Source organism: Notechis scutatus, chromosome 2 (assembly GCF_049901735.1).
Source record: "Notechis scutatus isolate UNSWTSFEM ecotype Mainland chromosome 2, rNotScu1.2, whole genome shotgun sequence".
Lineage (NCBI taxonomy): Eukaryota > Metazoa > Chordata > Lepidosauria > Squamata > Elapidae > Notechis > Notechis scutatus.
The window spans coordinates 158211501-158234921 of record NC_142010.1 but is presented as its reverse complement, the minus strand read 5'-3'; the positions used below and the strand labels follow the sequence as shown (position 1 = coordinate 158234921).

Genomic DNA, 23421 nt, shown 5'->3' with positions numbered 1-23421 from the left:
GAAGAAAATTCATAGTTGTAACTCCATGTTGACTGTATACATGGTGGCAGGGGTGGGCTGCTACCGGTTCGGCGAACTGGCAAATCTGACCCCCAGCTGGCCCCACCAATGCCCCCACGCCACTCCCAGGAGTCTTCACGCAGCCCATTTTGGATGCCAGATGAGTGCAGGGCCCACGCGGAGAATCAGGGAGAGCAAAAAATGGGCCTCCTGGCGGCTCGAGGAAAGCCTCCAGAGCCCAGGGAGAATGAACCCCCCCCCCCCGCCATGGTGCTGGAGGCTGTCTAGGCCACACCCACCATGGCCACGCCCACCCAGCAACTGGGCAGAGAACTGGTTGCTAAGATTTTTGAAGCCCACCCCTGCATGGTGGTGTATTGTTTTACTTAGAACTGGGAAAACATTGGAAGAAATTATGCAGCTGCATGGACAGCTATTGAATGCTACTCTGCCTACAATGTGTAGTGGAACAGGAGGCAATTATAAAAGTCCATTTTATTGGCACACTGAGGATACATTATCCAAAAAGCAAACTTTTCAGAGGAGAAATTTTACTTCTGCTAAAGGTAATGAAAAAAAAAACAAAACCAAAGTTGCCTGTAGATTGTTTGAGCATGTACCCATTGCTAAAGGGTGTATCCTCTCCATTCACACGGACACACAAACAAACACACACAGCCCTCTTGACATTATTAGCATCCGGGAGTTCCAGGAAATCTTCCCCAAATAGTTTGTCATGCCAAAGTCACTCCATGGAAGCTTGCAAGGGTAGCTCACCATAATAGGTTGTCATAAGCAGATTGTGCAGTGAAAATTTCATAGTTGCTTCTGAAAACTAATCTTGACTATTAAGTCAAAAGGTGAGACCATATGTGTATGATGGCTGCTTTCCTTTTGTGGATTTTTTCTGTTTAAAACCTACAACCTTGCTCACGGATTTTAGGTTTTTATTGATTGATTTAGTTTGATAATATCTTTTCGTGGATTGTTGTTAGGACAGCTCTGCTCAGGAATACTACATATTCCAGTGAAGACAGGGGATTTTTTAAAAAAATATCAAATTTCAAAAGCATCCATACCTTAAGCAATTTTGGATGGTTTATAATTAAAATCCCCATCCATATAAATAACACAGCTGACCAGAAGAACAAAATATAAAAACTACCAGAACCACGATGAAACAAAACAATTGAAGAAAAAAAAAAAAACATAGGGGAAGAGAGGTTTACAGTCATCCTGTCTCCAGGCCTTGGGAGAACAATCAGGTTTTCAATGATTTCTTAAACAACGTAAGGGTGGGTGTCCATAGTAGATGCTGTTTTCTTAATCTTTATAGAGATTGACAACCTAGATTGGCTGAATCACATTCATTCTCCCCCAATAGTGTAAAGGTATACAAATAACGCTCCCATGTAATTGTGGCTCAGCTGAAAGAAGAAATTTCACTCCACCACTCACAGTGTGGCAGTCACATTATGATTATGTTCCATGTGAACAGGACTCTTGATCAGCTGCATTATTGTATTATACTTTGTTTTGCCTTGAGTCACTCACAAGGGATCCATTCCAAGCTTTCCACGAATGTATTAATTTTCCTTAAGATGTGCAGTTCTGCCAGTTTCCTTTAGACATGCTATAAATGACCTGGCTAAAAGAATGACATCAAAATGGCCTCCGGTTAGATGAGTGCCTATTAGGCCAATAAATTCACGTTGGTCCATGTAAACATACTTTCTTTACAGGAAGTCCTAAGGCCTTTAATTGGCCATTGATCTTGCTGCCAATGGCTCACGGGCTGATATCCACATTAAGTAAGGCTGAAGGAAGTGTTGGCTTTCAGCCAAGCCCAGCTGGAGACAGATAGGCACAGTATCTGGAAGGAACCCCAAGCCAGCAGGATGGAGGGACAGAACCTGGTTTCTTCTCTGCTTTTTGGCTACCCTCACACCCAAGGCATACTTCTGGTTGCCTATGAAAGCACTCTGAGGATTACTAAGCTACCTCCCTCCTGTGTGTGCTGTGGAGACTTTAGTGCTCACTGGCCTATGTTATTCTAGCATGTAGACGCTGGGCTTCCTCTTGTTTGCCTTCCAAGTCCTCTGGCTTAGGCTGGGTCCAACTCGGGAGTTTCCTTATCAGTCCTGTGCAGGCAGCTCCTGTGTTGCTTATCTATAAGCTGCAGAACATCCCCTGTCCAAAGAGGGCAGGAAATCTCTCTCATGCAGGGGAGGGGAGGGGAGCAGGAGGGGGCGGGGAGCGGGAGGGGGCTTGGCCCAGGCTCTGTCTTCAAAGCAGCTCCTTCCAGTGGCCAAAGAGAGCCTGTCAAAAAAGAGAAGTGGCCACAGGGGGGGATTCAGAGGGAACAAGGTGGCAGGAAAAGCTGGAGCCTAATTGATTTGACGTCCCCAACACCACCGCCAGTGACAATAATTATTATTTGCAAGCTCTAGCTGAGGGAACCAGTGGCGGAGAGGAAGCAGCCGCGAATTATGGCCCCCAAGCATGGCAGCCAGCAGCAGCCATGTGGCTGACGATGAGGGTAAATTCTTGGATGCCAGTGGGTTACATCCTTTCCAGACTATAGAACCGGACCTCAGCATCTCGTGTTTCATCAGCAGGTGGACTCTCTCACAGCACCCTCTCTTCATGTGCCTCCACTTTGCCATCCAGGCCTCCTTACAGCCAGCAGTCAGGTGACCCTTCCATTACCTTTGAAGATCCCTGGCAATCACCTGGAATTCTTTCACCTGCCTCCTTGCCAGCAATAGAGACTTGGAGATGTCCCTCTTTGACCTTTGGGAACTGGAAGATGACCTTGGTCCTGCACAGCTGGACAGGTGAGGATCGGGGTATTTGGGAGAAAGCACGTTTCTAGGCAAGAAAGATCATTTCAGCAAGGATTTGATTTTAGGGAAGATTGTAGATCAATGTCTTTCTATTCATTAGTTCCACATAGGTTGGGCAGTTGAGCTATTTGCCTTTCTTGTAATTTACTATTGACCTAAGACTAAATCTCTTCTTCATACATTGCTGTGCATGTTTTCCTTGTATGCCGTGTCTTGTCTTTTTCTTTTTCTTTAGTAGTATACATTCTCTGTATTTTTATAACCGTTCCCTTATTATATCAAGCAATCTGTAAAAAGGAGGTTTAAAACATCTTCTGAAATAATGACTTTTCTTAAAACTTTTTTACTTCTTTTGATTTGTATTTTTCTAAATTGGTTTTTCCTTTTCTAACTCTTTCTCCATTTCTTTAAATACCCAGTTTAAAGCAGCAGCCTCTGTAAACTTTAGAACATATAACTACAGAACGAAAATTTCACATTACTCTTCTATAATCACAAGCCAAATAGATTTTGCATTAAACTCTAAAAATTCTAAAAGTTAGAATAACATTCTTCTGGCAATTAGAATTGTTACATGAGTCTTCGTTTCTCTTTGTGATGTTAACAATTAAATAATTTTCAGACAGCAATAGATTTACAATTACCAGTTATACTTTTTATTTGAATTTCAAACTCTCCTGAGTTCTTTTAGTTTTTCATATAATGCATCATTGTTATCATTTAACCTATAGTGATATATCTAATTAGTCTGACAATTGCATTCTTTATCATGTCATATCAGCTTCATGGTTTCCTTTCAGAGTGCAGTCTGAACTAAAACTGAGTGATTTACTTGGTTCAATGTATTTCGTAAGATTAAATCCAAAACTTTTTCAAGAATCCTATCAAAGCAACACTTAGTATTCTTTTATCTATTATTATGACTTTCTCTACACTAAGGTACACTAGACGTCTGTTTTATAGTCTACAAGATAAGGACCCCAGGGCCATTTATGTAAGGAGCACATTTGAAATTCAGAATAATACACTAATTAAATAATGTACTTTTAAGGATATAGTTGGCATATATAACTCTACATTACAGAGCTGACCTCAATATTTTGGGAAGCTGGAAATATTAAATAGGGAAAGTGATTTTTCCCGCTTGTTTTAAGGAGGGGCCTTTATAACCATTACACACTTCCTCTGTGACAAACTTCCGTGTAGGAAAAGGAATAAAGGCTGCCTGTATATTATCACATGTGACATTGCACGCATATATTTGCTTTGGTATGAGCACATTTGCTGGAAACTTGAGGTTCCTTGTATATGTTCCTAACATAAACAAATTAGAAATTCAAGTGTATGAAATTGTCATAAGAGAGCATCAACACATGTGAGAAATGTATTCACTGGGCCTTTCTTCCAGGAGAAATTGTAATACCATTATGTCACAGAAACATCGTTGAGTCTTATGCTAATAAAATATTAACAGCCATTTCGTTCCCCTTTTCACATTAGGGGGATGTTTTAAAGGGCAAAATGGATGCCTGACACTTTATAAAATCTTAAGGTTTCTATTGTACTCCTTGAAATTCCTACAACACACATACCCCAGCAATGGCCTTCACTTTCCTCCATTTTTGGAGCGTGCCTCTGATACGCCAGGCAAAACTTGGGATGGGCCTGTATTGTGCACAGTTTAATCAGTGCTTTGAAGAAAACAAAACAAACAAACAAAAAATTAGCAGCGGTGCTAGCGATAGCAAAAGATTAATAATCCACTTAATTAAAAGTATTTTGATTTTAGTCAGTGCCCCTGGAAGTAAGAGAACAAGTTTAATTTAATTAGCTCAAATTATTTGTGGATTGTAGTGAAATTTCCATAGTTGTTTAGCACTCATAATTTTTTATGCACCTCATTTTTTCCATTGCATAATAGCTGCCCTAGTGAAGAGCTGCATACCCAAAACTTGTGAATTTCTGCTTTTCAGCTTCAGAGAATATAATAACTCAGGTATTTCAGTGGCAAAACTGGCTTTTGAAAAAGCATTTCCTGATTTTTAATTGTATGCATATCCAAATATACACATTCAAAGGGAGCTCTTTTTTCCGTTTTAATTTAGGGTACAAATAGCTTTGAAAGGGCCTTGGATTCTGCTGGTTGGGAACCCTCCTAATGAAATTTGCAAAACCATTTCCTTAATTTTTAAAAGATTTTTATTGCCTGATACAGGAACAAAGGACTGAGGCAATGGCCTGGCATGTGCTTGGTGGTTATTTTATCGCCTTCATTTCAGTTACTTGCTTTCCAAAAGGTCATCCCATCTAGCTCAGCGATGAATCAGAGGCATGGGAGAGGAGAGGTCGCCTAAACATCATTTCATTTGTACTGAGTAGATGGTCAAGAATTTGTCCCCTATTTGTTGCTTCACAATCTACTCAAACAGTCCCACTGACAGTGAAATCCCCTTATTCGTGTACATGTTTTAATATGCACTAGGTCTGATAGAGTTTTGACTAAAAACCAAGTGGCTGCAAAAAAGGTAAAACTTTTAAAGTAAAAATTCATTGGGTAAAAAATGTAAGCATTGTCTGAACAAACTATATTTTGCAGAACTAAGCATGTTTCACCACTGAAAGGTTACAGCAGCCTTACCTAATCTGCTACAACTCAGATGTACTGGACTATATCTCCTGTTTTCAGAAGCGAGCATGATGCATGATGAGCTTTGTGGTTTTGGAAAATTGGGAAAGGTGAGGCTAGTATGAGCATGGCAGCTGTATTTATAGCCAAGGCAAGTGCAGCCATTCTCTCCATCAGTAGACACACGCACCACAGGACATAATCATATAATAGTGCTGACCCATTTTCTCCTTCCCTGCTCAGCTGGCACTGGGTGATCCAGGATGACTGGATGAGTATCTTGGTCATTTTTAAGTCTCCAAACTGTCTAAATTTGGCTGGGATGTTGCCACATTCTATTCCTCCACTCACATCACCTTCCCTGCTACCACTACAAAACTCTGGAGGCCTGATAGGAACAGGTGCCCTAAATTCTGTTTGCCACTTTTCAGTTATGTGTGGCCATAAAAGGGAATGAGAGAAAAATTAAAGCAACAATACACTCAAAGAGGACCAATAGATACAGATTAACAAAATTGGAAGGGACCTTGTAGGTCATCTAGTCCAACCCACCCCCCAAGCAGATCCTACACAGTTTTTGACAGATGGCAGTCCAGTCACTTCTTAAAAGCTTTCAGTGCTCTCAGTGTCAGAAAATTTCTCCTTATTTCCAGGTTAAATCTCTCCTTGTTCAGTTTCCATCCATTGGCCTTCAGGTGCTTTGGAGAATAGCTTGACACCCACCCACCCCCGTCTCTTTGGCAGCCCCTCAAATATTGGAAGACTGCTACCATGTCTCCCCTGGTCCTTCTCTTCACTAGACTAGCCAAGCCCAGTTCCTGTCACCATTCTTCATATGTTTTAGTCTCCAGTCCCCTAATCATCCTGGTTGCTCTTCTCTGCACTTTTTCTAGAGTCTTAACATCCTTTTTATAGTGTGGTGACCAAAACTGGATGCAGTACTCTAGGTGTGGTCTTACTAAGGCTTTATAGAGTGGTATTAGTACCTCACTTGATCTTGACCCTCTGTTAATGCAATTTAGGATTGCATTGGCTTTTTTGGCTGCCGCCGCACATTGCTGGCTCATATTTAGCTGGTTGTCCACTAAGACTCCAAGATTCCTCTCAGAGTTACTGCTATTAAGCCTAGTTTCACCCAATCTATATGAGTGCTTTTGATTTTTCTTGCCTAAGTGTAGGACTTTACATTTCTCTACATTGGATTTCATTTTGTTAGATAGGGCCCAGTGTTCAAGTCTGTCAAGATCCATCTTGAGCCTATCATCTAGGGTGTTAGCTATTCCTGCCAGCTTAGTATCATCCACAAACTTGGTAAGTTCCCCTTCTGTTCCCTCATCTAAGTCATTTATGAAGATATTGAAGAGTACCGGGCCTAAGACGGAACCTTGTGGTACGCCACTGCTTACTTCCCTCCATGTAGAGATAGTACCATTAAGGTCTACTAGTTGAGTGCAGGTTGTCAGCCTGTTGCGAATCCATCTGATGGTGATGCTATCTATCCCACTTTTTTCTAGCTTCCCAAGAAGTAGGTTGTAGTTTACTTTGTCGAATGCCTTGCTGAAGTACATTATGCCCACAGTATTTTGCTGGTGTACTAATTTAGTCACTATATTGAAGAATGAAATAAGATTGATTTGGCATGATCTGCTTTTAACAAACCCATGCTGACTTCTAGTTATTGCTTTACTCGTTTCTAAATGTTGGCAGATTTATTTTTTATTATATTTTCCAGTATCTTCCAGAGTATTGATGTTAGGCTGATTAGTCTGTAATTTCCCGGGTCTGTTTTTTTTCTGTTTTGAAGATGGGAACCATATCAACTCTTTTCCAGTCCTCTGGTAGTTCCCCAGTGCTTCAGGATTTTTGACAGATGTGGTACAGTGGTTCTGAGATGACCTCTGCCAGTTCCTTTAGAATTCTGGGATGTAATCTGTCAGGTCCCAGTGATTTATATTAATCAAGATCAGACAGGTATTCTCTTACCATTTTTTTTTTTGCTTATTTTTACTTTTATTTCTGGTCTGTCTCTTACAGCTATGTTTTTGGTAGGTTGGACTATTGTTTTTTTTATGTGAAGACTGATGCAAAGAATGAGTTAAGCAGCTTTGCTTTCTCTCTGCTGCCTGTTACTTCTTTGTTGTCTTCTTTCTTTAGTGGACCGACTGTTCCCTTGTTTTTTTTTTCTTGTTATAGAAATGTTGGAATAAACTTTTTAAAAATTATCTTTTATTTTTGTTGGAAGTCTTTGTTCATTCTAAACCTTTGCTTTCCCGACATTTTGCCTTATGTGTCCTTCTTTCCATTTTTGTACATGTCCTTTTTGTCTTTCAATTTGTCAGAGAGATCTTTCTGCAGCCAAGGACTTCTTTGTCTTGGATGAAGAAAGGACAAGGTAACTTACTGGTCAGCTGTTTGGACAACATTACAGCTATTCCTTCCCCAAGACCCCACAATGAACATGCAAACCAGCTACTGCATATGTATTTTTTTCAGTCCTACTTTTCATCTCTGGGGAACTGCTGGTAGGGAGAGTTGCTGATAGGAAAGGTGTTTTCTGTAGCATCTATGGAATGAGTGTAACCACTTCTCTTGCTCTGAAGATCAAATTCCAAATATTCTTCATGCAGTAATCAACAGAGCAGAAATGTAAAGCTTAAGCTTGTTAGTTGCAAATAGGTGTTTGTTTGTTTGTTTGTTTTAAGTTAAAATGGTGTTGATCTTATCATCTCAAAAATGATCTCATAGAGTAAAGAACAAAAAACCTAGAGCAGAAAGTCATCTTAATAAAATAAGGCTAAAACATTTGGGGCTTTTGGTTCAAGAAAAAAATCACACAAAAAGCAAGGAAGGAAGGAAGGAAGGAAGGAAGGAAGGAAGGAAGGAAGGAAAGAAGGAAGGAAGGAAGGAAGGAAGGAAGGAGTTGGGATATTTTCTTCTTATGCTATATAAATTTACTAGGTGAAGGACTTTTTGGGTACCTATCAAATGGCATAATATATTTACTTGGCTACGAAAATTAAGCAGATGTAGAAATGAGAAAAAAGGGTATAAAATGTCTGATTTGCCCAGAGAAGGTAAATCTTTTATGGAAAACCCTTTGCTCACTGAAGGTGGAATCAACTAGTTCTCCCCTGAGAGGTTTCTGTCAATGGGATGGGGAGAATGTGATCTTCAATTCTTTTGCACCTGCAATCTTTCAAAATTTGTACTGAAAATTTGGCCAGAAGAAATTTCTGGAAAAGAGAGAGTCACACTTTTTCTTGTTCCTCTCAATTGCTGAAACTCGCTGGCATTGGTTTCAGGGCTGAGAAAAACGTAATCTTCAATATGATGTTTTATTTTTAAAAATGTATTTATTAAATTTATATGCCTTATTACTAATATCAGTACTACCATAATATTGTTCACAACAATCTGAAGTCCCAACTGCTAGTTCTTTAGCTGGCATAATTATTTACAATATTGTTGTTGATGTTGTTATTGATCATCTCACAGCCAGATGTTCGGATTGGGTTTGGCATTTTTGTGTACCTATCGAGTCCTTACCAAGGACCTGGAATAGGCAGATCTAGATGTTTGATGGTGTTCCAGATATCGTCGCAGGATGGAAGCTGTTCCAAGTAAAGCTGCCTTCTGCAGTTGACTGATGGAAAATTTGTCAATGCATGTAGTGTTCAAGTGATGTTCCAGTTGCTTTGGGACCGCACCCAAGGCACCTATTATTATTGGTACTACCCTTGCTTGCCTTTGCCATAGTCATTCTATTTCTATTTCTAGGTCGTTGTATTTTGTTATCTTCTCCAGTTCTTTCTCTTCTCTTCTGCTGTCTCCAGGCTCTGCCACATCCACTATCCAGACTTTTTTGTCTTTCTTATCAACAACTGTTAAGTCTGGGGTGTTATGTGGCAGGTGCCTATCTGTCTGGATTTTGAAGTCCCAGAGCAATCTAACTTTTTCATTTTCTATGACTTTTTCTATTTTATGGTCCAGCCAGTTCTTGCTTACAGGCAAATGATATTTCTTGCAGACCTTCCAATGCACCATTATTGCTACTTAGTCATGCTGCTGCTTGTAATCAGTTTGTGCAATCTTCTTGCAGCGGCTTACCAGGTGGTCCACTGTTTCTTCAGCTTCTTTGCATAGGCGGAATGTACTGTCTGTTTCTGTCTTCTCAATTCTGGCTTTGTATACATTTGTCGTTAAGGCTTGGTCTTACACAGCCAGAATTAGTCCCTCGGTCTCTTTCTTTAACTGCCCTGCTCTTAGCCATTGCCAAGTCTTCTTGTTATCTGCTTTCCCTGCTATTTTTTTAATGTACTGGCCATGTAGTGCTTTGTCTTCCCATGCCTCCATTCTGTTCTTCTTGTAGGCCAGTTTGGTCTTTTCAGTAATCAGTAAGATTTCCGGATATACTAACTTCAGTGCATCTTCATCATTGTCCTTCAGATATTCTTCCAAAGCCATTTTTTCTTCTTCAACCAACTGATGTACTTGCAACATTCCATGCCCACCTATTTGCCTTCGTAGATAAGAGTCTGTCAATGTCGCTGCGAGGATGAAGGGCATGATTCATTGTCATTATTTTTCTGGTCTTCCTATCCATTGCTGCTGCTGCTATTATTATTATTATTATTATTATTATTATTATTATTATTATTATTATTATTATTATTATTATTATTATTATTATTATTATTTTATTTACATTTACATGCCTCCTGACTCCTAGGGACCTTGGGCAGTGCACAAATGATTACAATAAAAACAGCAAAAAACAAAGAAGGGTAGAGATGGCAGGATAACCAACCAGGTGAAAAAGAACACCCAACCTCATTTAAAAAGAGGCTCCAGTCACACCCACCAAAGGCCTGGGTGAAGAGCTGGGTTTTTTGACTCCTTTGAAACACTAACATTAGAAATCCACCATGAGCATTCTGACTAGAAAACAGAATGCTACATTTAACAGATTTATCTGGTGATAGATCTCTAAAGCTCTTCTTTCCATTTTCTCTTCCGTGGCAAAATGATTCAGGTAGGAACAAAACACCTGTCAACTTGCTTTGATTGCTTGACTCTAGGATAACAAATTTAGGAGCTTAATCTGAACTACCTGAACATTCCAGCCTGAAATGTCAGTTGCATGCAATTTATCATTTCTTCAGGGGCTATGATGAATTCACTTTTTCTTGTCATTCTTCTAAGACAAGCAATTGCTGAAGAAACATTAGGTTGATTGTGACCTTGTGATGTCACAGCTATTGCAGGGATGGGCATCGATTAAATGCAAAAGGATTTATTGATGAGTGGTCAATCCTGTCAATCCTGCCAAATTTGTCAAACACAATTTTTACTTTGGTGCAGTTTGACCCATCTCATTTTCTCCTGCAGGAATATGATGCTGGAAATGAACTTAGTAATGGAAAACATAGCCAGTGAAAGGAGTTGTGTGAATGAAGAGAGCTTGGCTGCGCTCACCCATGGCCAGTAAACTCCATCCCAAAGAAATACGCTAGTGGGACAAATGTAATTTTAAAGAAGTGGATATACTACCCTCATGTGCACATTGAGCTTCTAGTTTGTACTTGGGAATCAGTTCCAATCAATGGGAGACCAATCAGTCTTAAATCTAGTTACTGGTTAACTGATGGGTTGTTGGTTCATTAGGACACTTCCATAGATCCAAATTGCACATTCCAAATATCTCCCAAAGCTTAACAACCATTTTCACCATGGATGGGTGGTGTTGGGTCAGTGATCCTAACTGACCTATGTTCTTTCCAAATGACCATTAAAGGAATAAAAAAACTTGCTCTGTGTATCACCCCTTTCCTTCTGCTTGAGTTACATGTTCATGGCTGAAAGAATATTTTTCTGTGTCAGTGAAGAACATGCAATTTACTTTTAGTAACACTTATTTTCCCTTCTGTTTGATTGTGTCCAATTCTCAGAGACTGCCTTGACAGGTCCCCACCATTTTTTTTAGAAGTGGTTTGCCATTGCCTCCTTCCTAAGGCTGAGAGAAAATGACTGGCTCAATCTCACCCAGCTACTTATGTGCCTAGAAGTAGAATTTACAGTTTTCAGGTTTCTAGGTGGTGCCTTAATCTCTACATCAAGCTGCCTCTCATGGTAATACTATGCACATATTTTAAAGGATGTTGCTTTGCATTGTTCACATAGTTTCAATAAGTACATTTATTATTTATTAATCAAATTTGTATCTGCCCATCTCATAAAAAGTGACTCTACGTGACTATTGTTGTTTTATCATTTGTGGTATTTAATTGTGTGTGGGGGTGTGTGTGTGGGGAGTTCTGAAGTGAAATTTAGTGCTTTATCTGTGCAAGAAGATACTGTTTCCTCTAGCAGAATGAAGTTGGGAACAATTTCCCCTCTCCCTGATAGCTTCTTATGCTTTTTTTACTTCCTACTCAGAGAGGGGGCTCTTAACAACCTGAAACACTTTTTTGGGCATGTATGCAATAGAAGAGGAAGAAAGGACTAAATACCCACCTTCCAGCAAAACATCAATTTTCAAAGAATGTTTAGCTATCATGTAATTAACAGCAAACAACATTGTGACTCTCATTACAGAAGATGGGCTCATGTTGCCTTCCAGGTCACAATAACCCTAGGACGACATCATTGGAGATGGGACCAAACACAAAAACTTGGTGGGAATGGTACAAATTTAGATTATTTTTAAAGGAGAGGAGAGTCTGTTAAGGAAAGATCTGAGTAGGTAGCAGAAACCAAGCACTAACTGGCAGGTTCCCTTTCTTAGTTATCGGTCAGAAAGGTCAATGGCTGATTGGCTTCCAGTTCTGTGTGAAGCTGCAGACTTGAGAACAAACTTATGATCTTTACTATCTGAATCAATCTGTGTTTTAAACCAGAACCAGAAGGCCTTTTTGGTGATGGACTTGGAAAACAAAATAGAAGAACTAAGAAGTAGGTAGCAAAAAGTGATTCTATAGAATTACCTTCTAGTCTTTTGGTGCTTTGCTCCCTCTTATTTTCTTCCCTCTCTCATACACATATGTGTTCTGTTCCACCTGTATCCACAGATGAAACTGCAAGTAATATAGTTCAAATACTTTACGTAAACAAAACCGGAGTCAGAAGATTGAATTGCTCTGTTATCACAGTCCTTTGGCAATCCTCCTAGAATCTGTCCGGCAATTCTGTAAAGTTCGTAACTCACAATGCAGTAAATCAGACGCAAGTCTTTCCAAGGCAAGATTCACTTTGTTTCCAGCAAATATTTCAAAGTCATGCGCTCCCTTATATCCTCTAAGAAAGGGCGTGTTAGTCTCATTAATTAATCCTTTGCTGGACGTCTCTTTTCTAATTGAGATTGACGTCTCAATCTTCTCCTAGTTCTGGCATCCAGCCAGCATCCGGCAGTTTCATCACAGCTGGAATCCTCTGATACACTTTCCTGATTAACACACCTGAGGTGCAATCAGGGAGGGAGTTCCAAAGAGGAAGACGTCTCTGAAACTTCTAATAAATCAGGTTCATCTCTCAGATTCAACTCCTCCTCCTCCCCCAGACTCCTCTCAACGTCGCTCAGCAATGCAGGCTCGAATCTCAATGCCATATCTTCCTCCTCACTCGAGCCCACATCTGCTGACTGATCAGGTTCAAGTTTCGGAGTCACAACACATATGTATACACATACACACAATTATTTTGTGAATTAGCAAACCCACCGTTCTGTGAGTCATTTTGCAGCACCTCCTTCAGTATGTTTTTCAATTAGATGAGTTGAAGTTCACTGGCGAAATCCTTGAATAGATTGGGGCAAGTAATTATGAGTAAATCAATATTTTAAAAAGAAATGATACTGCAGACATTTCTTTATACATGAGATTAGAGAGATAAAATAGAAAGATGAAGAAACTTCAACATATTACTTACAACATGAAAATCAACAATCACATTACAAATATATTAACAGCAACCTTCATTCTCCCAAGGGACCATATTTATGTAACCCTAACCCTGCTATCGTGAAGTGGAAAATGCACTTGGAAGAACTCACATTTTGCATGTACAGCAATAGAAAAAAATATGTAAGGGACAAAAATCCTAAAAGGGAGGGGGGATTAAGAAGACAGAAACAGAAAAAAATGCAAAAGTATGTTGTGTTGCTGCAAACTGTGGCATGTGCACTGTCTGTTTGTTGAAACTCCCATTTACAATACATGACACAACACAGTCATGTTCTAAGAAACTCTGACAGCATTAGGTTTGTAATGGGGGGGGGAATATATCTGGGCAGCTTTCTCTGCATCTTCCTCAGACTAGCACTTTCCAAGTGTGTTGAAGTGTGCAGGCTGTAGTTCCATATTGTCAGGGAATTCTGGGATAGATACTTTCAACAAACATAATGAGGGTGGAAGGAGAAAGCCTCCTCAAGAAGTCGTCTCAGGAAAGCAGGCCTTGCCAGTCGTGAGGAGGCAGACAAATGCCTTTCCCCCCTCCCACAAACACAGAGCAGAAGTTTGAAGAAACCCACATATGAGTGTGGCTGATTCTCTCTGCCTGTGGGTACAACCGCGACCGCTGGTTTTTGCTGCTGCTATCTGCCTCGCCATCGCTTCTCCTTGCAGACAGGAAAGTCACCACAGATCAGGCTTTCATAATCACCTGCAGTAAAAACCATTCTTCACACAGTTGAAAATCACAGCCAGGCTGAACCAAATCCCAGCCTTGTCAAAGTCTGGATCACAGTGTTGCCTCAGTCACATATTTATGTTGGAATAACTTTTTAGTTTAGAATCTACTTTGGCATGTAAAGCGCTGAGATGAATAAGCAGGTATACATCTTCAAGCAGATAAAGGAGAAAAGGTTTACAGGGGATCTATTTGTTGCTTTCTTGCCTGTCCATGGTATCCTCAAAAGCCTTCTCCAGTACCAAAATTCAGAAGCATTAACAGTCTTTCTGTCTTGTTTCTTCAAAGTCACAGAGGATATCTAGCATTCATTCAATTTGAGAAAATTGTATTTGGAGACCACAAGAAAACACTTTTAGTCTCCTAATCTAATGGCCCTCAACCTTTTGGGCACCAGGGAATGGTTCCATAGAGAAAGGTTTTTCCACCGACCGGAAGGGGTGTAGGATGGGACTTTGCTTGTTTGCGCAGCCTGGTTGCTGGCATGTTGCAAACCGGTGCCAGTCCATGGACCAGGGGTTGAGGACCCCTGTCCTAAGCTATGCATGCATACTTGGAATTCAGGGACAGTTGTCATATCATGGATAATTTGATGCCATAATTGAAGTTCATGATATAATTAATTTTATGTGTTTCAAAACTGAACGTATAATATCTGCTCACAATAACATCCCATCCCCAGGACCACTAAAAATCCCAATGCTAGGCCAAACCTGTTGCAAATGGTTGGATTGAGCAAGGCATGCTATGTAAATGGGCGATCACACTAATGCAGAAAAGAGGTTGTGAATACATGGGGTAGGGTAATCTGCTTCTTCTCTCATAATACTCATGGGAAGTCAAAATTATCCACTAAAGCTGAACCACTTTCACTTTATTAGGGACACACAAAAGGCACTATTCTGTTGCTTAGCACACAGTTAAACAATGAATTTTGCAACCACAAGATGCAGTGATAGTTATCAACTGCTTTAAAAAGGCAATTCCTTTGAAATCCAGGAGCATGCCTCTTTGTCCCATTTGCTGGAAAAAAATGTCAATCAACAATAATCTGTTGCCCTTGGCTTCCCACCATAATTGATCATTTTGAGAAAGAAAATCTAGACAAGGAAGGTGTTAGGTCTCATCCAATCTGGTTGTCTTATCTTCTTACCTTTTCTTTTTCCAGATTAACATAAAAGGGTCAAAATATTGCAGCGATACTTTACAGATAGCCCTTGACTTATGACCACAATTGAGCACAAAATTTCTGTTGTTAAGCAACAGTTGTTATATGAGTTTTCTCCCATTTTACGACCTTTCTTGTCACAGTTGTTAGGTGAATTTACTGCAGTTGTTAAATTTGTAACACGGTTGTTAAGTGAATCTGGCCTCCACATTGACTTTGCTTGTCAGAAGGCCACAAAAGGTGATCACATGACCCTGGGACACTGCAACCGTCATAAGTATGAACCAGTTGCTGAGAATCCGAATTTGGACCACATGACCATGGGCATGCTGTAACGGTTGTAAATGTGAAAAATGGTCATGTCACTTTTTCTGTCACTAGATGAATGATGATAAGTCAAGAACTACCTGTATTTTTTACTTCTGGACTGCCCAATTCAGCCCAGCTGGTACAGTCTCACTTTCCTTCTGTTCTTCCTACAGATGAGAAGTAAAGCAAACATGATGGAGAAACTGAAGAATTCCCAGTCGCCTGTTAAGCCTGAGCAGCCAAGCCTTCTTCCACCAGCTGTTACTCCAACCCCTCTTCCTTCCCCAGATGGTGGGGGGAATGATGTAGAGGCCACTGAGCCCCCCACCAGCCCCACTTCTTGCTCACCTCAAACAAAGGGAAGCCCTCCTGCTGAGGCTCCCCATGCAGCACTGCCCCCCAATGTCCCTGTCATCAGCCTGGCCTACAGCAAGTCCCCCACTCCTGTTGAGGTCCCCACAACCCAACTCACTGCGCTGCACCCCATTCCTAACTTCTTGCAGTTCTCAGGTCTGCCTGGACACCCTCCGCCATCCCTGCCTCTGACCGGAGTAAGGAGTCCACTTTTAGCCCCACAATACCAGCCTCATCCCTTTCTCAACAAGTAAGTCCAGAAATTTGATCTGGGGGGCGGGGGAGAGGGGAAGGGGGAACGAGGCAAGGAAGAAATCCTGGTTATGTTGGCAAGCTGCCAGTGCCAACTCTGGGAAGAATGGCAGTGGGTTCATCTAGACTATGTTTATAAGCGAATTATCCCACTTTTGTAAATTGACAAAACGAGAACTAGTGCAGGTCAGCAGCCATAGCTTCTCTGTGACAGCATCTCCCAACATGGAATATGTGCAATTCTCAGAATACCTAACAAGTATTTATGTTCCATGTTGCCTAGAATTCTGGAAATTGAAGGTCAAACTTATCTGGAAGGTACAATATTAGGGTCAGGTGCTTTCCTGAGTCATACCACAGCCTTTAAAGCAGGGGTGTCCAACCTTGACAACTTTAAGACTTGTGGACTTCAACTCCCAGAATTCCTCAGCCAGCATTGCTGGCTGAGGAATTCTGGGAGTTGAAGTCCACAAGTCTTAAAGTTGCCAAGGTTGGACACCCCTGCTTTAAAGTCTCAGGACAATTGAATTTGGAAATTGAGAAGGAAGTACCCCTTGTTAATAAGATAACTTGTTGATAAGTTGTAGAAGCTCCCACACAGTGAAAACCAGAGAGGGCCTCTTGCAAGCGAGAAGGTGAGGATAGCAGCTTAGGCATGGAGCTTATTAGGCCAAGGATCATGATAATGCTAACAATCAAAGTGTTCATCTCATCAAGTAGATGACAAAATCAGATGGATTTGTAACTGGCTGACAGACCACACTCAATGAGTAGTCCTTAATGGTACTACATCTACATGGAGGAAAGTAAGCAGTGGGATACCACAAGGTTCTGTCTTAAGCCCAGTACTCTTCAACATCTTCATAAATGACTTAGATGAAGGACTAGAAGGGGGACTCACCAAATTGGCAGATGACACTAAGCTGGCAGGAATAGCCAACATCCCAGAAGTCAAGCTCAGGATCCAACATTTTGTTGATAGACTTAAACAATGGGCCCTATCCAACAACATGAAATTTAATGTGGAGAAAAGCGAGGTTTTACACTTAGGAAAAATCAAAGGTACAAGTAGTTTTTGAAACCAGGCTCAAAAACTAACTGGGAGAGCAACCTTGGAGTGCTAGTGGGTGATCACTTAAATATGAGCGAGCAGTGAGCAGCTGCCACCCGAAAAGCTAATACAATCCTTGGTTGTATAAACAGAGATATATAATCATAATCATGTTGAAGTAATAGTACTGCTTTATAAAGCCACATCTAGTAAGACCACACCTGAAATACTACATCCAATTTTGGTCATCACATTACAAAAAATATGTTGGGGCTTTGGAAAAAGTGCAAGGAATAGCAACTAAGATGATTAAAGGCCTGGAGATAAAACATATGAACGGTTGCAAGATTTGGGTTTGGTTAGTCTCGAGAAATGAAGGGACATGATAGCAGCATTCCAGTATTTGAGAGGTTGCCACAAAGAGGTCAGCTGATTTTCCAAAGCACCAGAGGGCAGGACAAGAAACGATGGAAACTAACCAGAGAGAGAAGCAACCTGGAATTAAGGAGAAACTTCCTAACTGTGAGGACAATTAACCAGTGGAACAGCTTGCCTCCAGAAGTTGTGGGTGCTTCATCACTGGAGATTTTTAAGAAGAGACTGGACAGTCACTTGTTTTAGAATGGTAGAGGGTCTCCTGCTTGAGCAGAGGGTTGGAGTAAAAGGCTCCCATGATCCCTTCGAGTTCTATTCTCCATTCTATTCAGTAAGTAGTGTCCAGTGTATCTTAATTTCATTTGCAAGGGATCCTGAGAAGAAAACAGATCTTCTACTTCTAATTACTTGATCCTGGCAGTCCTTTGCCTCTTTTGTTTGTTTATAGCTTGGGACTTGCCAAAACATGAACTCTCTTTACTACTATCTGTAATGAATGAATTAACTTAGCAATTAGGGCACAACAGGGAAGATGGAACTCTGATTGTTTTATTGAGTTTTGTGGCCAGGACTTTGGGGGAAGCTGAGCTTATGAACTGTGGCAAGCTACACAAAATTATATGCCTGTAGAAATGGTCTAGAAGGGTTCAGCTTTATTGATTATATACTGAGAGAACTGGTGTGAAAGTGAGCGACCTGGAGGCTACTAATAATATTTCTACATGATAGTGGTTCATCCAGTGTGAAAGCTGCTAGCTGAGTAGGGATGTTTGGATTGATGGAGTGGTCCCTGCCAATGGTCCTTGGGAACATGATAGGTTCTTGACCACTCTGAATGGGAGAAGAACAAAGTTGTCAATATGTCTCAGGTTCAGTTTAATCCAGTGATTTCTTTTAATGTTGAGATTTCATTTTCTTCCCATGGTTTATCAATAGCCCAACAATGGGTGTACTATCTCTCCTTGGTCAGTCTAAGTTGTCTTTCCTGAACATGCTCTGCCCAATCTCTGATCTAGGCATGGCATCAGATGAGCTGCTATAGATGTTTTTGTACCCTATAATGGGATGATAATCTTTTTCAGAATTAAAATTGGAGGCACACTTTGCCAAATACCTCCAAATATTTATTTTGTGGATTATGAAGGCATTGGGATTACTATGATACATCCCAAACAATGTGACTGAGCTACTCACAATACGTGAAGGAATGTAGCTGAAATAATTGTTGTTAACTGGGCAGGTTAATCCCATGTACAGGTTTTTTTTTGTTTCTCACCATGGTACAAATGCTGTAAGGCTGGATTTGCAGAGAGGGATGCAACAGAGCCTACATAGAACGGTGTTGATCTTAGACCTGCTGCCAAGAGACATGAGAAAATGATCATATTTGTATCCTATTTTTGTAGGGAAGATTTGTAATTAAAGTTATACAAACTTGCATTCATGCTTTGAGATGGCGGTTCTGATCAATGTTCTTATTTCTCTCTAGCATCTACCTAGGCAACTCGGGGACATTTGGCCTCTTTCCTAATAACCGCCTCAAGCGGAGACCAAGTCATTATGAGCAAGATATTACTGAAGGTGAGTGGCCATGGGCAGAGGGGGTATTCAGCCGGTTCTGACCAGTTCTGGAGAACCGGTAGCAGAAATTCTGAGTAGTTTGGAGAACTGGCAAATCCCACCCATCTGTCCTCTGCCTCCCAAATCCCAGATGATTGGCTGGGTCTTCTTTTGTTGCCCTGCACAGCAGAACGGAGCTGGAAAGCAGGTTAGTGGAATGGGGATTTTGCAGTAACCTTCCCTTGCCATGCCCATAGAACCAGTAGTAAAAAAATTTGAATCCCACCACTGGCCTAGGGGGAAAAATAAAGGGTGTTTCTCTCCCAGGACATAGCAGAGAGAACTAGCAGAGAAACACATGTGACGGATATAGAAACAGTTTATATAAAGTGACTGCCAGCATGGGGGGAAGGAGTTCCCAATTCATGTTCAGCATGATCCCTTTTGCAAAGGCCTCTTACTGTTTGAGACTTTTCCTTGTATCTGCCTAGGTCATCAACCTCAGAAAGTGGCACGCCGGGTCTTCACTAATAGCCGGGAACGGTGGCGTCAACAGAATGTGAATGGTGCCTTTGCTGAGCTTCGGAAACTCATTCCCACCCACCCACCTGACAAGAAGTTGAGTAAGAATGAGATTCTTCGCTTGGCCATGAAATATATCAATTTCCTGGTCAAGCTACTGAGTGACCAGGCCAGACTGGCTGGAGGGGAGACTGCTGAAACAAACAGCCCCTGCAATGGCACTCCCAGGACTCCATCACCATCAGCATCCATAAAACTGGAACAGTTAACCGCTGAGTCAATGACTGTGCTGGAAGCAAGAGAATCACGGTGATGTCTAGCAGTAAAGACCACCATCACCACCCTTTTCTGTGCATCTACAATGCTGCACATGTGGTTCAAGCGAGCATCAGTGGAAACTCCTTGGGCTGCACATCCCTTCCTTGAGTCCATCACCCATGGAACAGTCTGCCATAATAGGATTATATTGACTTTGGAAGATTTCATTTGACTTCAGGAATCCAAAAACAGAGGGAGAAGGTGCTGGAGTCCCTTTGACTGAGACATCCATTGATGTCCAATGGAAGCCTCAAAATGTGGGTACTCTGGGAGAGATGAGGTTTTATGTACAATTCCCTGGTTTAGGGCAGTAGGAAACTGCTTGAGCAAGTTCTATATGATATCTGGTTTGCATAAGATACCCTCTAGCTCTTGTTGGCTGTAAGAGGAAGACCTTGATGTCAGGCAGCACTATAGCTGGAAAAGGTGCTCTGGAGTTTCATTTTCACTGTTTGCTGATTAGTGCTTCTGGTTTTTAGCCTTAACACTGCTCCTGCCAACAAATCTAAGCCTTAATTATTGTCAGTACCCCACATAAATATTTGAGCCTGTACAAAAGGCCAAAAGGAAATAAAAAGAAGTGGCAAGGTTAAGAAGCTGAGCTCCCAGGCCCAGTCTACTTTCCACCTTCCCATCAAAATGGGACTCTGGCTCGGCTATATCAGTGACATCTTTCTAGATGGGAAAAGAGCTACTGAAGGACTTTTGAGCATTCTTGTCAATGGCTTGGAAAGCAATGGCTGTGTAACCATACAGACTGTTCAGTGCATCTGCTGTGCTCTGCCTAGTTGGGTGTTCAGTAGTAACTCAGCCAAGGCTACAGGCAGTGGTTTGTGTGAGCATGTCTTCTTTTTGACATGCTTATTTTCCTGCATGCATAATGTTTTTCTTGGCAATTTTTGTGCAGAAACCTTCGTTATCAGTCCCAAAAAGCAGGAGCACCATCTCTGCAGGAGAACTGGGCCTTAACAATGGTCTCTTGTGAGCCAGGTGTGCTGTTGGGGAGTTACTCCAGATGCAAGCAGTTAAGAGGGAGTGGGTGGTGGTGGTGGTGCAGTAGCTGCTGTGTCACTCCCAAGGGGCCAGTTGGATGGGTGGGAGGTTGCTGGGAGCCCACAGTTTCAGAAACCTTCTCCCTTCCTGGAAAGAGAAGGGCGGTTTATGCTGAGTCAATATCTCGAACTTCTCCTCAAACCCTGGGCCCCTTACCAAAACCACATATGACAGCAATGATTCTGGAGGGAGGGAGGCCTGAGCTGCCTGTTATCAGATGAAGAAGTTTGCTGAAAGGTCTTTGGGGTGAAGGAAGAAGAAAGATTACCATATCTACACACACACACACACACACACACACACACACCAGGACCCAGATTTGCTTGTAAAGGAAATTGTTCTCCGCTAATATTTGTTTTTATTGGGAGGAGGATTTGTAAGATGGGATTCTTACACTCAATGCTGTCCAGACCAGAAGCTCCTTGGAACCAAATTCTTCTTAGTTGTATGATGTTTTCAACTGAAATCAATGCCATAAACAAAAAGAAAAGTAATATATTTGGTGATAATTGTTGACATTGTAAAAGATTGTGTGGGTTGCATGCTATATTTTGAGTTTGAATTTTTCACTGCAAGGAAATGATGAGGAAATATGTGTGTGTGTGTGTGTGTGTGTGTAGTGTGCTTGTTGAAGATACAAAAGTACTGCATCCTGAGGTGATTCCTCCTCAGTCCTCTCTGACATGCTGTAAAGTATGGCAGTAGCACCGCAATGGTTGGATGAAGCCACATTTCAATGTCTAGAGGGGAAATGGCCCAAGTATGCCCACAGGGCCTGGTGTATTATTCTGCCAATACCCAGCAGCTTACCTGATATCATGCACATTCCTTGGGTAGCTCTTCCTTGGCCACAACCTAGTTACATGCTAGAAATTACCCCCCAAATACACAGAGCTGAATGGCAATTTGTGACACGTTCCTGTTCCTCTTGCCAGTTTTGGTCTCATTCACTTTGCTGTGATTAAGGAGGTTTTCCTTTTTTATTCAACTTTCTGAGTTTGTAGTCTAAGCAATCACTATGCCTTTCTTTCTTCCTCTTGTCCACTTTCTAAGCAGTCCTTCAATCACAGGATGTTGATTTTATTTTATTTTTCATATTCCCTTATCATGCTATACTGGTTCTTGCTCTAGTCAACTCAGTGAAAGGATCCAGAATATCTGTTTGGGTTTGCACAACATACTGAAGCCTTAGCCAACTATCTTTTAGCCCAGAATCTAGCCAGGGTGGGAAATCTTGTGGCCACCGTGTCATGCAAACCCAAGAAAGATAGTAAACTGTAACTGAATGCAGTCTAAACCTGTGAATACCCATTAATGTTTATTATCCAATCATTCTTTAAGTTAGTGACATCTTTTGTTTAGCTGTTATTGTTTATGTGGAATCTTTGAGGTGCCAAAATCAAATTAAACATTTTGCTCAGAATTTAGTGAAAATAACATGGTTCCAAGGAAAACAACTACCGGTAATCGAAACATAGCAGGCCCAGTCAGTGAACTATTCTGCTCAGGCTCCACCATAACGAATTGGAAAGCTTAAAGAAAGATGCTGTTCAGCAGGCAAGAGCAACTTCTACCAGACTGTTAGAATTGATAGATGTGCAGAGGATGTGGTGTGTTTGTATGTATTGCTGAAGGACCCTGTAAACCGAAGTAGGGTAGCCATATTTTAAAAAGCAATGGATGCCATTACAATCCAACTTAGAGTACATAATGAAAATTGGATACATTTCCCACTATGCTGGCATATGGAAGGTGCTGGTTTTAAATTCCATCATACAGAGACAAATGGGCTCATCCATTTTAAACTGTTGGAATCAAGTTCGTCTCTATATTTTGGTTATTGATGAGCAACAACTAACAAATTCTCCATTGTGATCCCCAGATGTCTTGAGACCAAGCTGGCAAGTAGAGAAAGACCAGCTTTTTAGACCTGTGCATTCAGCTGAGCATCTATTTTGCTTATGGTTTCATACAACTGAGTGGCGCAAGGATCACTGCACCTCTTGATTTACTCACACTTATCAATTCCATGATCCTCAAATGGTATTAACAGAAGAAGTACACATGCCTCCCCATGCTGAAAATCTCAGTTGCTCCCTGGGAGGGTCAAGCAAATAAGAAGGTCTTCAAGACTATCTTCAATTAAAAACATTTAATTGTAAAATTAATAAAATTTATTTTTTTAAAAAAAGACTATCTTCAGTATTCCCCTGTAGAAGGGGAGTCCACGGGGGATGTTTAAGGAAGTCAAGATGTCCCCTACAGTGGTGCAGTTGAAGCGCTGCCTGTTTTTATTTGCATCACA

At 41.1% G+C, this 23421-nt stretch overlaps 1 protein-coding gene and 1 pseudogene across 1 annotated transcript; one reads left to right on the top strand and one right to left on the bottom strand.

Annotated features, from left to right (window-relative positions):
- Nucleotides 1-2280: 2280 nt before the first annotated feature.
- LYL1 (LYL1 basic helix-loop-helix family member) lies at nt 2281-21610 on the top strand. The gene is made up of 4 exons (XM_087957053.1): nt 2281-2837; nt 15805-16235; nt 19153-19244; nt 19715-21610. The coding sequence occupies exons 2-4, from the start codon at nt 15805-15807 to the stop codon at nt 20056-20058; spliced, it is 867 nt and encodes a 288-aa protein (XP_087813179.1). The 5' UTR covers nt 2281-2837; the 3' UTR covers nt 20059-21610.
- On the bottom strand, nt 8886-9864 carry LOC148132359 (uncharacterized; annotated as a pseudogene).
- Nucleotides 21611-23421: the final 1811 nt, after the last annotated feature.

Coding starts and splice junctions, on each gene's coding strand:
- LYL1 (XM_087957053.1), top strand. CDS start 15,805: ATGAGAAGTAAAGCAAACATGATGGAGAAACTGAAGAATTCCCAGTCG. Junction 16,236..19,152: donor CCTCATCCCTTTCTCAACAA/GTAAGTCCAGAA, acceptor ATTTCTCTCTAG/CATCTACCTAGGCAACTCGG. Junction 19,245..19,714: donor TGAGCAAGATATTACTGAAG/GTGAGTGGCCAT, acceptor GTATCTGCCTAG/GTCATCAACCTCAGAAAGTG.